The sequence below is a fragment of the Typopeltis vanoorti genome, chromosome 3 (genome assembly GCF_054136105.1).
Source record: "Typopeltis vanoorti isolate ZY-2024b chromosome 3, IOZ_Tvanoo_1.0, whole genome shotgun sequence".
Taxonomy (NCBI): Eukaryota; Metazoa; Arthropoda; class Arachnida; order Uropygi; family Thelyphonidae; genus Typopeltis; species Typopeltis vanoorti.
This window is the reverse complement of record NC_143551.1, coordinates 139,889,493-139,903,779: the sequence shown is the minus strand read 5'-3', so window position 1 is coordinate 139,903,779 and position 14,287 is coordinate 139,889,493. Positions and strand designations below refer to the sequence as shown.

At 39.0% G+C, this 14,287-nt stretch overlaps 1 protein-coding gene across 1 annotated transcript in view; it reads left to right on the top strand.

Moving 5' to 3' along the window:
* LOC150108606 (uncharacterized) overlaps positions 1 to 14,287 on the top strand; it is a 271,872-nt gene that overhangs the window by 126,864 nt on the left and 130,721 nt on the right. Inside the window, exon 6 of the mRNA XM_090390490.1 lies at positions 7,147 to 7,245. Within this exon, the coding sequence (XP_090246616.1) occupies positions 7,147 to 7,245 (99 nt within the window). The remainder of the gene's footprint in view (positions 1 to 7,146; positions 7,246 to 14,287) is intronic.

Here is a 14,287-nt window from a genome sequence, read left to right as displayed (position 1 = left end):
TACTGCCATTTTCTTAGACTTAGCGAAGGCATTTGACAGGGTGCTACATGATAAGCTGATATTTAAGTTGCAGCACATGGGTCTGGATGTCAGATTGGATTCAGGATTGGCTGTCCGATAGGTATCAGTGAGTTGTGTATGGTGGGGCAGTTTCAAGGAAGCATAGGGTTACAAGTGGGGTCCCACAGGGCTCAGTACTGGGATAGCTGCTAGAGGGCTACATGGTGTGTAGTGTTTTCAGAGAGCTCCCGAAAGCTAAGTATTATTTTGAGTGAAAATTGGAATATTGGTTTAAATCTTAATGTAGTATTGTTTATTTTTGGTAGCTTGTTGTGTCTGTGTGATTTTGGTGTGAATTCCGCTTTATGTAACTTAGTATTTTAAAGATACGTTTGATAGAGTAGCACATGGCGGCAATGCGACAAAAAATAATGGCGTCCAAAAATACGACGTCTTTGCTCAAAAACTTTAATGTAAGGGAGTTTGTCCAGTGTGATGTGTGTGTGGGATGTATGTTTTCTCAAAAGAGACTGGAGTTTGGATGGACAGTGATAGTGGTGGGAGACTGTGCAGAAAGTGTAAGGAAAGTGAGGAATTGAAGTATGTGTCAGGTCGTGAGATTGTCGTGGTAGAAGAAAGCCAGAATCTGAGTGAAAATAGTGGCTTGATAGGAAACTGCGATGTTGTACAAGATGGCAATGAGAGTGGTGAACAGAGAGAGTGAAAGTAATTATACAGAGAGAGAAAATGGTTTAAATGATGAAAAAAATGAGGGATTAGTTGTAAGGAGTGAGATCGCATGGTTATGCGGAGTAATACACAGTGCAAAGCGGCAGTTTGGGGCGCCTGCAAAACTCTTGCCTCAGCTAACGGAAATAAGCAAGTGTTTGAAAGGAAAAATAAGTGTAAGAGTGGGAGAGTTCAGTACCATGGCATGAAAAACTGCAAGGGCTGGATGTCGATAGAGCATGGGAAGTGGTCAGGGAGCATTTGCAGGAGGTTATGGCCGATTGTATACCTAGGGTCCGAATAGTAAAACAAGTAGTGTTTAAATATATGAATAACACCATTAAGCTTGAGCTGCAAAAAAAGAAACAACTGCGGAGGGAATTTAAAGAGAAAGGTGACCTGCAGGCACACGAACTGTATAAAGTGCAGGCCAGAAGGGTAACGAGTGTGGTAAGAAAAGCAAAAGCGGATTATGAAAGGAAACTAGCTATGCAAGCTAAAGCGAATCCCAAACAGTTCTTTCAATATGCTGCAAGTAAGAGAAAAACTGTACACGGCAGAATGATTTTAAGCAATGCTGATGGCAAGTAGGTCATTGGTAGTAGCAGAGGCTCTACCAGTCGACCAACCTTTGCTGACAATGGGTCTTACGTGAAACGGCTAAAGAATCATCAGTGCCCTTGACCATGTTGTTTAATCTGAGTCTCGGGTCTGGTTTAATCCCAAAGGTGTGGAAAAAGGGGAAAATAGTTCCATTGCATAAAGGAGGATCCAAGGCTACCGTTGCAAATTACCGACTAATCAGCATATCAGGAGTCATTGTCAGGCTCTTGGAGAAAGTAGTCAAGGGAAAAATACAGGAATGGATTGATGAAAATGAGATACTGTACAGGGGACAGCATGGCTTTGTGAAGGGTAGATCATGCCTCAGGAACTTGCTGAAGTTTTATAACACAGTGCTGTCTGAACTGGATAAGGGTAATGGGTTTACAGTGATACTGCTGGACCTGGCTAAGGCCTTTGACAGGATACCACATGAAATTCTAATCCGTAAACTACAACGAATGGATAAAGGGTTGGTGAGATGGATAGGAGGGTGGTTGATAGAGAGATATCAGAGAGTAGTTTATTAGGAGTAGAGTCCAAAAGACGGCCTGTGACTAGTGGTGTGCGTAGAGTTCTGTTCTTGGACCACTGCTGTTTAATTTGTTCATTAACGATATAGGAAAGGATCTAAGAGGAACAGTTCATTTGTTCGTTGATGAGCAGAAGATGTCAAAATCTTGCAGGATGATTTGGATAGATTGGAGGTCTGGGATAAGGAGAATGGATGTCAATTTAATGTGACAAAATGTAAGGTTATGCAATTTGGGTGAAAAGATTAGCAGCAGTACACCACATTGGTGGAACTGTACTCCAGGAGATTGATGAGGCCAGAGACTTCAGAGCATTGGTGGATAGGGAGATGAAGTTTAGGGGACACATTGCAAAAGTGGCTAAATCAGCTCATCAAATCACTTGGTTGCTGAAGAATACTCTGACGAGCAGAGATAAGCAAGTTATTGTTCCTTTGTACTGAGCCTTGATAAGACCTCATCTCGACTACTGTGCCCAGATTTGGTCACCTAGGTTTCTTTTTGACAGGGAGGAGGTGGAGAGGATCCAGAAGTGAGTGACCAAGATGAGAGCAGGTCTATGGAATGAACCTTATGAAAACAGGTTGAACATTTATGGGTTGCAGAAATTGGTTAATAGGTGGAAAAGAGCAAATATGATTGAGACATTCAAATTGCTGAAGGGTTTCTATAGGATTAATTCAGAGGATATTTTTGAGATCAGGACTGGTGGTGGGAGGACTAGGGGACATCTATAGAAGCTGGGCAAGAGTGTGGTTAGTAAGGGTGTTAGAGCTGGGTTCTTTACTTTTAGAGCGGTAAATGAGTAGAATAAACTTCCAGAGTTTGTTGTGGGTGCTATGACAGTGAATGAGTTCAAGGCAAGGAAATGATAGCTACTGTGAGAATGTCGAACAGTTGTGTGTGCACGATGTTTAGGGCCTCCCTCGATGAGTCTAAGGACTCTTTGCAGTCACTCATAGTAATAATAATAATAATTTAAAAAAAAACCTTTATATCAATGACATTGTCAGTGGATTGCAAGGGGATATTCAGTTGTTTGCAGATGATGCGAAGCTGGGAAGGATTATTAGTAATAGTGCAGATGCAGCAGCCCTGCAAGAGGATTTGAATATGCTAGATAGATGGGAAAATGAATGGGGGTATCGGTTTAATGCAGCAAAATTTAAGGTCTTGAGGTTTGGGAAACATCGATGGGACACTGCATACTCTATGGGAGGAGTTATACTGTAGGAAGTAACAGAGACAAGAGATCTGGGGTTGATGATTGATAGTAACTTGAAATTTAGGGGACATATTGCAAAGGTGGTGAAGGTAACACAGAGGATTGCTGCAATTATGAGAAGCACACTGACCTGCAGAGATAAAACAGTTATCATTCTGTTGTATAAGACCCAGATCAGACCAGGTCTGATCTGATCTGAGATTTTCTTTTCTCAGATTTGGTCGCCAGGATTTGAAGGGGATAATTTAACTGTGGAAAGGGTACGAAGGTGGATAACAAAGATGGTTTCAGCACTGTACAATGATAGTTATGAGGATCGGCTGAGGGAATGTGGACTGCAGAGTTTGGTGGATAGAAGAAGGAGAGGTGATATGATTGAGACTTTTAAACTGTTGAGAGGTGGTTATAGGGTTGACACTGGGGAGTTCTTTCGCTTGGTTGAACAGCAGGAAGGAGTGGTGACAAGAGGCCATCCCTGGAAGTTACAAAAGGAAACTGTGAGCAAGAGGGTGAGGAGTGGTTTCTTTGCATGGAGGGGTGGTTGAACCATGGAATGCATTGCCTGATGGAGTGGTGAGAGCGAGAATGGTCAATGAGTTCAAGGAGTGGTATGATAGACTTTGTATTTCTTAGGGGGGGGGGGAACCTCCACTCGATGGGTTTTGATAGACTTTGTGTTTCTTAGGAAGGACCTCCCACGATGAGTCTTTTGACTCCTTGGAAGTCTGAATAATAATAATAATAATAATTGCCATTATCCAGTTCAGTCGTCACTGTTTTATAAAACGTGAGCAAGTTACTGAGGCATGATCTACCCTTCACAAAACCATGCTGCCAACCCCCCCCCCCATACATTATCCCATTTCCATCTATCCATTTCTGTATTTTGCTCTCAACTAATTTCTCCAAAACCTTGACAATGAATCCTGATATGCTGATCGGTAATTTGCAACTACTGTTGCAAATTACCGACAGAAGGCAGAAGCACTGGAGAGGTCATATTTATCTATACAAGTTGCCAACCGGTGTACCACCTTATTATTAAATTACTCTGGATTTAGACAAAGATGTTAGAAGTTTATTTTTCACTTGGTTATACTATAATAAATTTAGTTTAATCCTTTGTCCTAGTGTAAGAACAAAGTATGTGCCTGAAGATATCTTCAGGACTGAGGTAAGGTGGTGAAATCCCTAGGGAACTCGTAGCAAAGGTGGACTAAGCTCTCATCACTCCTTGTCTCAGTATCTCCCATAATGCAAAACCCATCTCCTTGCAGACACATATACTGCTATGCATTAAGGGAAGGGCCACTACCCAGACCAGTTTCGACCTTTATTGAGGTCTCGTCAGTGGAAGGCAACCAAGAGTGGTGATACTAAGGCAGAAGCACTGGAGAGGTCATATTTACCTATACAAGTTACAAACCGGTGTACCACCTGATTATTAAATTACTCTGGATTTAGAGAAAGATGTTGGAAGTTTATTTTTCACTTGGTTAGACTATAATAAATTTAGTTTAATCCTTTATCCAAGTGTAAGCAAGCAAACAAATTTTGCGCCTGAAAATATCATCAGGACTGAGGTAAGGTGGTGCAACTCGTAGCAAAGGTGGACCACACTCTCATCAATCCTTGTCTCAGTATTTCCCATAATGCAAAGCCCATCTCCTTGCGGACATGTATACTGCTATGCATTAAGGGAAGGACTACTACCCAGACTGGTTTCAACCTTTATTGAAGTCTCGTCGGTGGGAGGCAGACCCAGAGTGGTGATACTATGGCAGAACCACTGGAGAGGTCTAGGGATTGCACCATCTTACTTCGGTCCTGAAGATATTTTCAGGCACATACTTTGTTTGCTTACACTAGGATAAAGGATTAAACTAAATTTATTATAGTCTAACCAACTGGAAAATAAAGTGAAAAATAAACTTCCAATAAATTAAACAATATGGTCAAGGGCACTGACAATTCCTTTGCTGCTTCATGTAAGACTCGAGCTGGTATACCATCCAATCCCACAGATATTCACATTAAGGTTCTGTAATATACTATTCACCTCCATTTCATTCACCTCAATCCCATATTAGCATTGCTTCCCTCATTCCTGCAATATTACCACCTGGATGATATACTCTTGGAAAGTGTCACTTAGTAATTCTACTATTATAGGAGCTATATTTATAGGGGATAAATTATGTCCGTACACAAATTCCAGGAGCATCAGAAACGAAGGGGTTGAGTTTGTTACTTTGTTGAATGTGGCCTAAGATTGTTGGCATTACTGAAACTGGCTATCAGAATCACATATGGTAACTGGGATCAAGTGTAATGGGTATACTATTTTTAGCAATGACAGGAGAGGTAATAGAGGATTTGGGGGAGTGCTACTAATGGGTATACTATTTTTAGGAATGACAGGAGAGGTATTAGAGTAGGTGGAGAGGGAGTACTACTAATGATATCGGATGACTTAAGTCCAGTTAATGTAGAAACACAAAAAAACAATGATAGTAACAATGTCCCGTGTAGCAGTGAGTTTGAGGCTATCTAGTGTGAAGTGGAGGCTAACAGAATGAAATATATCATGGGGTGTTGCTACAGACCTGGTGGCTCAGTTTCAGCAGATGAAGAAATGCATCACAATTTAGCCTTATCCAAACATTGATTGGGTATAAGAGAAATCTCTTGTGTGGTAGTGAAGATTTTAGAGAAGTTGATAAGAATGCATATACAGAAATGGATAGACAAGCAAGCTATACTCTGCAAGGAGCAACATGGGTTTACTAAAAGAAGGTCGTGTTTTAGCAATTTGCTCATATTTTATAACAATGTTACAGTTAAGTTGGATGAAGGAAATGGATCCACTATGATAATGTTGGATTTTGCTAAGGTGTTTGTTAGGATACCACATGAAAGGTCTTATATCATTACTACAATATTAGTTATGAGGTTTAACTGCAATGCAAACTACAGAGTTTTCATAGAAGATAAAGGGGCGACATGATAACTGTGGAAAGGGTACAAAGGCTGATAACAAAGATGGTTTCAGGACTGTACAATGATAGTTATGAGGATCGACTGAAGGAATGTGGACCGCAGAGTTTGGTGGATAGAAGAAGGAGAGGTGATATGATTGAGACTTTTAAACTGTTGAGAGGTGGTTACAGGGTTGACACTAGGGAGTTCTTTCACTTAGTTGAACAGCGGAAAGGAGTGATGACAAGAGGCCATCCCTGGAAGTTACGAAAGGAAACTGAGCAAGAGGGTGAGTAGTGGTTTCTTTGCATGGAGGGTGGTTGAACCATGGAATGTATTGCCTGATGGAGTGGTGAGAGTGAGAATGGTCAATGAGTTCAAGGAGTGGTATGATAGACTTTGTGTTTCTTAGGAAGGACCTCCCACGATGAGTCTTTTGACTCCATGGAGGCCTGAATAATAATAATAATAATAATAATAATAATGAATGAGATATTTAAACTGTTGAGAGATATTTATAGGTTTGACCAGAAAGATTTTCATATAGTAGAATAAGGGGGGAGGAACAAGGATGAGAAGCCATCTCTAGAAGTTGCAAAAGGAGATGAAGAATAAGAGGGTAAGAAGTGACTTTTTTGCATGGGGGGTTAAACCATGGGATTCATTGCCTGATAGTTTTTAATGGATAATTTTAAGGAGCGGTATGATACACTTTGCGTTGTCTAAGGTGGGTCTCCCACAATGAGTCTTATGACTCCATGGAGGTCTGAAATAATAATCATAATAATTATAATTATTATGACTATTATTATATATGTCATGACTGACATATTATGTACTTGAGATGAGGTAACTTTAGGAAGAAATTAGACTTAGGTAAAGAGGAGGTTGAAACTAAGGATGAACAGAAAGAACAAAAGAATATGGTAATATTAAGAAGCAACTCTTAGATCTATAAAAGATAAACAAGATATATATCAGGCATGGCAGGTGCTTTTATAAATGTTTTTAATAATATTAAAATTTTGATCTTAGTTAACTGAAATTAAATTGAAGAAAATTTTCATTGTTACTTAGAATGGACAGACAGCATTGCATGTGGCTGCTATCAATAACAATATGGAGATAGTAGAACGACTAGTCCAGGCTGGAGCCGATGTTAGTATTAAAGACAAGGTAAGAAATTCATTTTTATTGAAAATATGATTAATAGAAAACAACTTTTTTGATATTTAATATATCATAAAGTTTGCAAAATTCTAATATGCAGTAAAACCTTACACAGTAATTAACTTGAATGAAATCAGTCAAGTGCCTAAGTTAATTAACTGATAGTAGAATTTTGTCCCTCCACGTTCATACACAATTCTCATCAAACCACAATCTTATTAACAATAACCACAATTATTATTTCCACACTTATTGCAATCTCCAAGCAAAAAAAAAACCTAATGTTCACTTCCAAGCACTCACTCTCCTTATATATAGCTTCCACAAATGGCTTATTCATTGCCACTCCATAAAAATTTCTTCTGTATTAATCTGGTTCAAATCCCTAACTAATTTATATTCTCAATGATATCATTCTCTTCCTTCTATCCACAAAGCTCTGCAGATAGCATTACTTCTGCCCTCATATCCAGAATTCCAGAGAGCTGACTCTTACTTATTCACTCATTGAATCTTTTTCAAAATCTTTTCTCCTTGTAAATCCAATGATTAAATCTGCACACTGTACTGTAGTTTAGAAGCCTGGGCGTACCTGCAGAAATTATCCCAAGCCCAGAAGAAAGCTTGGGGTATTTTCTGCAGGCACCCCACAACAGCAAACCTGATTGTTTTCAAATGTGCCCAGAGCTAGATACATCTGGAGCCAGAAGGAATCATGGATCCAATTTACGTTTTCTATATCAAAATTCACCAACAGCAAAGAAGTATGGAAAAAAATCTGGAAAATGAAAGGCAGATATACTACCCACCATTTGTATCCTTGAGCACAGTGATTGCACAGTTGATGATCTAACAGTGATTGCCAACAAGCTCAGGAGAACTTTTGCAAAAACATTGACAACATCCTCTTATCTCCCGAATTCCTTGCCCCAAAAAAAAACAAAGCAGAGAAAGTATAAATCCAGTTTTCTTTGAATGGCACAGAAGAATACAACAAGCTGTTAACAAAAGAATAAATGAAAGCTGCTTTGCTGTTGGACTTCTGTCAATGTTGGCCGTGGATCGACTGTTGTACCTTACAACAGAATTTTCTGTGAGGGCATATTTCTAGATACCTACAAAAGGTGATTATAATTGCCTTTCCTAAGCCAGGGAAGGATCCAATATTGCTGAATAATATCCAATTGCTCTGACCAAGATTCTGGGGGAAAAAATGGTTAACTCTCATTAACTATGGTTTCTGTAGAAAAACAACCTTTTTTCCAGAACACATCAGGCTTCCAAAAATATCATTCTACTACTGATCAACTTGTTCAGCTAGAGGCATCCATTAGTGATGCCTTTCTAAAATGTCAGCATATAGTATCGGTTTTCTTTGACATGGAAAAAGCAAATGGCACTACTTGGGGATTTAGAATCCTGAAAGACCTACATAATTTTGGTCTCCTGCTTTAAAACAGAGGGAGATCAAAGAGGAAATCTCTCTCTCTCTCTCTCTCTTTTTTATCAAATACTTATCTTCCAGGTATGAGTGGAAACTGCCCTCTCTTGTCCCTATAAACATGAAGAGGGAGTCGCACAAGGTTCTGTTTTAACTTTCACAATTTTTGCAATCAAGGTTAACTCAATAACAGAACAACTTCCTTCAACAATAATGCCCTATCTGTGGATGATCATTTCAAAATGGGCATTTGCAATTGGGTTCAGATTTGTACAGCAGAAGATTGTCTGCATTTCTGTCACATTTGTAGTCTTCATCCTTATCCAGAACTTGACTATCTTGACTATCCTTATCTTGACTAGGACAATCATCAATACCAGCTACACTGGAACCCAAGTTCTTGGGACTGACATTTCACAGTAAACTCAGTTCCTCCCTCACATCAGTTATGAGACAAGTGCTGTAAAGCAATGAACATTCTATAAACCCTATCTTCCACCCACTGGAATGCTGACAGATGTTCTTTGCTTTGTTTGTATGGGACATTGATGAGATCAGAACTTGACTACAGGTCCAAAGTCTATGGTTCTGCCAGGGAGAGTACACTGCAGTGACTAGACCCTATTCACCATCAGGCCATCAGAATTGCAACTGGAGCATTTTGCATGTCACTTATTCCTAGCCTGTACATTGAGGCAAACAAGCTACCGTTGTTGCTTCAATGCCAACAGCGCTCTCTCTCTCTCTCTCTCTGTTATACATAAATAAAATAAAATCACCGCCAGATTTTGAAGAACACCCACACGTATCCAACTAACTGTCTGACCACAATTTGATAATCTCTACAACACTTGACAGACTGCTATAAAACCCTTTGATTTGCAGATGAAAGCTCTCTTACAAGCTTTAAAAATATATTGCAGCAGACAACATATCTTAGATGCCACCAAATCTGCTGTCACCATGGCAATCATACATGCCAGCATGCAATTTTTTTTTCAGCAGGCTTCCAAAATTTTCCATCCCTGCTGTTATCTACTAGCAGCTATTCTAAGCTTGTAGAACTAAATACTCTGATTTTGTGCCTGTATATGCAGATAGTTCAGAATTGGAGAAACCAATGGGATCTTCTGCCAACTTTCCAGACAGCATGATATCTGCACAAATCCCACTAGAGTATGACAACTTTATAGAAGAGTTATATACGACAGAGCCTTGTGCTAAAATACATCAGATTTGATTGCTACCAAAGGTGTATAATGTATTCAGATGAGATCTTCCATACAAGATCGGTTTACTCATCCTTCAATTGAAAAAGGCCATATAAAGATTCCTCTTGTCTCTACAGGAATCAAACTCAGGTCTTTTCAAATTGAAGGACATGTTGTCCCATTGGGAGTTTATTTGTTTTTTCCACTTGGTTATACAAGAAATTATGAGTCTTCAAGGAGATGCGCTTTGCATTATGGGATACTAAGGCAACTGATGCGAAGTTATATCACCTTTGCCACGGTTGCCTCTGTCCTGATAATACTATAGGTGCAAACTTTGTTTGCTTACACTTGGATAAAGGATTAACTAAGTATTGTCCCATTGTTCTTCCAGTTGTGCCACTGAGGTGCTTAAAAAAAGGGGAAAGATTTATGAAAAGAAAACAAAAAATGGTGATAGTGAGCATATACGTCGACATGGTTTCAAAGGATGAATACTAAAAGTGCCGAAAAATAAGAAGAATGATAGCAGTGAGTTGAATGTTGGAATTTAAAAAAATTATTGACTAATTAGGTAAATGTTACAAGTAAGGTGTTGGAAGTGAGCATGCATGCAATAAGAATAACAGCAAGAATGAAACAATGGAAAATTAAGAGAACAACCAAATGATGAGTGAGAGAGGGCATGCTTATGTGGAATTTTTCACAGATCAGGTTGGAGAAATGCCTGGCAGGTGGAATGACAGAGAAGGAAAAGAAGAAGGAGAGAAAGCTAAGTAAGAAAGAGCAAAAGAGGAAAAATAAGGAGATCAAATTTCATATGAGGATTTCATGATAAGAGGAGTTCTTGAGGCAAGTGTGATGAAATCGCTTTACCTTGGAGCCAAGATTGAGGATGTTAGTGGATGATGTAAGTATGTAGAGAGGAAAGATGAAAGATATGATTATTTTGGCTGTTGCTAATGATCTAGCAGCTGAAAATGTGGTAAGCCAGAATATATGAAAGAGTTAAAGGCACAAAAATAAGAAGAGTGAGATCTTAAAAGTTGTGAGTCTGTCACAGTATGATAGAGGCGAGGCAAGCCGCGCCAAAGAACTATGATTGCGAATAAATCAATGCACAGGAGTTGGGTGTCGGGTGTTATTCAGTGAGAGTTGGGAAGTGCAGAGTCAGGGAGACTAGAATGTTTCAGGGGATGCAGGTGAGTGTAAGGACAGGCAATCTAGAGGTGAGTAAGAGGAGAATTATCACATGATATTGAATGGCTCTTGGTTTTTAACTTTAGTGGGATAATCAACACAAGAAGGACGTTATGGGATACAGGGAGTATTGCAGTTTATGTGTACTATTGCAAGAAATCATCATCATCATCATCATCATACGTATCAAGGATTTAGGCCTAGTATGGCCTGTTCCGGCCTTAGAAGTCATCGTTGAATCGTTTAAGAGGACGTCCTGGTTTTCTATTGCAAGAAATATTTATTATTATTATTACATGACACCAAAGACTCATCGAGGGAGAGCACCAGCTACAATGAACCACAACTACCTTCATCATCTACACCAACGGCATCTACTTCCAACCACTACCACCACCATTATTTCACATATTTTCACAGACAATCATGAACATCCATACCTGTGGCGGGATTCTAACCCTCAGTCTTTTGGCTGGAGAGCAGATACGCTAACCACTCGACCAACCAGGCTGGCAAAAAACCCCGCCTTGCCGTGCCAGAGATTGACTAACTCGGAAACCAGTCAAAAAGAAGCTTAGAAAAAGTTCCTGTAGTCATTGACTAGAATTGAAGTGATGATTCTCTTTCTTTGGGTGGGTTAGTGCTGAGGAGTGCAAACACCACTTCCACTGAGCTACACAGGTTCCATTTGGAATAAGGGAAAGGATTTTTTGGTATTGGTTAGCTCAACTTGGCCAAAAGTTAAGACTTGGTTGACTTAGGATGATATAGTCATAGGGATGCAAGGTATATAGTATTTTCAGAGAGGACATAGGGAACAGAATGGAAGGAAAGGTTTTGCTTGTGCTAGCAGAAGAATTTAAATCCAAAATAAGTAGAAGTACATTAGGATGACAGGATATGGATGGATGCGGAGGGCAGTTCATTTGAGGCTGTTTAGTGTGAGATAGACAGATAAGTGACACTTAAGATGGATAATGGAAATGGATACTCTTTCATACTGCTGGACTTTGGAAAGGCACTTAACAGGATTCCACATGGAACTCTGTTGAATAAATTGGAGCAAATGGAAATGGATATGAAACTGGTGATTTGGATCACTCATCCCCAAGAAACTCAGATAACCAAATCTATACATAGTACACTAGATGTTGTTCCTCAAAGTTATAATGAGGGATAATGATTTCCTTGTCCCTAGCTGTACAGTGTTTTTCAAGTGTGAGTGCTCGCAATATGTCTAGTGAATTTCATCTCCTTGTCTGCCATCATCTCTAAATTCCTAGTCTCATCAGTTTCTTGTAATCTGGCTCCATCAGTGTAATCCACAACACTTGTAATCTTTCACCCCAAAATTTGTTGTCTTACAGTTCCACATGACTGACAACTATTATCAACTTTTGCTCACACTTCAAGTCTGTTTAAATCATTCTGCAGAATTTCTACATCATCTGCCTTATCCTCCACAGTTTAGCCTCATCAGCAGACAGTTGGATATCCCTCATAACCAACATATTCAAATCATCTTGAATATCTTGATTGTGATGAATAGAATGAAGGCATGCAAACTGCAGAGGATGAATGGGGGGGAAGTTACTAAAAAGTTATTTATGGGATTGACACAGAGGAGATTTTTCATATGGTAGAATGAGGAGAAGGAGCAAAGATAAGGGGTGATTCCTAGAAGTTGCAAGAAGAAGTAGACATGAGGATAAGAAGTCAGTGGATGAGTTTTAAGGAGTGATTCAATAGACTTTGCATTGGGTAAGATGGAGTTTCCCTGAGTCATATGCCTCCATGGACATCATGAATAATAATAATAAGCCTCTGTAGCCTTGTAGAAATGGCATTTGCATCCATGGCACTAGGCTGACCAAAGACAGGCTTAGAAAAAGATTTTTTTTTCTCACCCTATCTTTAACCATTTCAGAAGTCATTTGATCTTTTTTCTTCTCCCAGAAACTTAGATATTTCATATAAACTCAAGAAAATTGACCATAACGTTTTAGACAACAACAAACAAAGAATGTTAGGGACCATAAGATGCTGATAGCAGTTTGCTGCAACCCCCCCCCCTCCATGTGTACCAATTACAATTACTAATAGTCTTACTGTGTTATTATTACAACACCTTCCAGACTCATCATGGGAGGTTTATTCAACTGCCAACATTTTTATCATACTGACTATTAACCCTTTAACTGCTGATTTTATATTCTACTGACATGGTCCCATGTGATGAATTAATTTTGCAAAAAATTTATAAATAAAATCAATTAAAATTCTTACTGAAGTAAGAAGTCTGGACAGCATCATACATTCTTGATATACACTTGTTCACTCACAAAAATGGCAATAATAGTGTTTTATAAAATTTGCATAATCAAGGGGTGCCCACTTGATTATGCAAATTACACACATTAATTTATGTAGAAATTAATCAAAATATATAAAGAGCACTATTATTTACAACACAGTTATTACTAAGCCTACCAAGCCAGGGTATGAAAATCCTAAAAATTTAGCATGGAATTTTTCAAAACAGGGCTGTACACAGAGTCAACGTCACATTTGGTACACATATACTGGCTCTCACGACGCTTCTGCTCAAGACTGGTATTGGAACAGACATAACAAACTCGAGCTGCATTCTTCTTCTTCTCAGTAGAAAGTACGAGAGAAGAAAAATGCCTTTCTTTGAGACGCAGTGGTTGATCTCCAGGTGATGGACGTCCTTTCAACCTCCCTATTCTGGGGATATGGTACTTTTGAATTATTTCCCTGATAAGCATGAGTTGGTAGTCTGCTAAGTTTGTGTTTTTTCCAAATTTTACATTATAGAGACAGTGGGAATTTAGAATGTGGTCATATCCAGAAGGTGGAAAAATAGTTTTTTGTAATAGCTAGAAAAATGTCAAGTTCTTGAGGGGTGGTGTTTTTCCACTGCTTTAGTCATGAAGATGGTGTAGATTGTCTATTATTTCTGGTGAAGGTATGAAACTTGTTTGTTGTCATTAGTTCTATGGTAAAAAATTGTTCAAAAATATCTAAAGCTGAAGAATCATCAGTGATATTACCTGTGATTATTACTGAATTACTGCTATCAAATTCATGTACACTTGGAGTAAATGCATCATCACGCCACTTGAACAATACATCTTCGGCACGCATTTGCTTACACATGTTTGTATTGAGACTT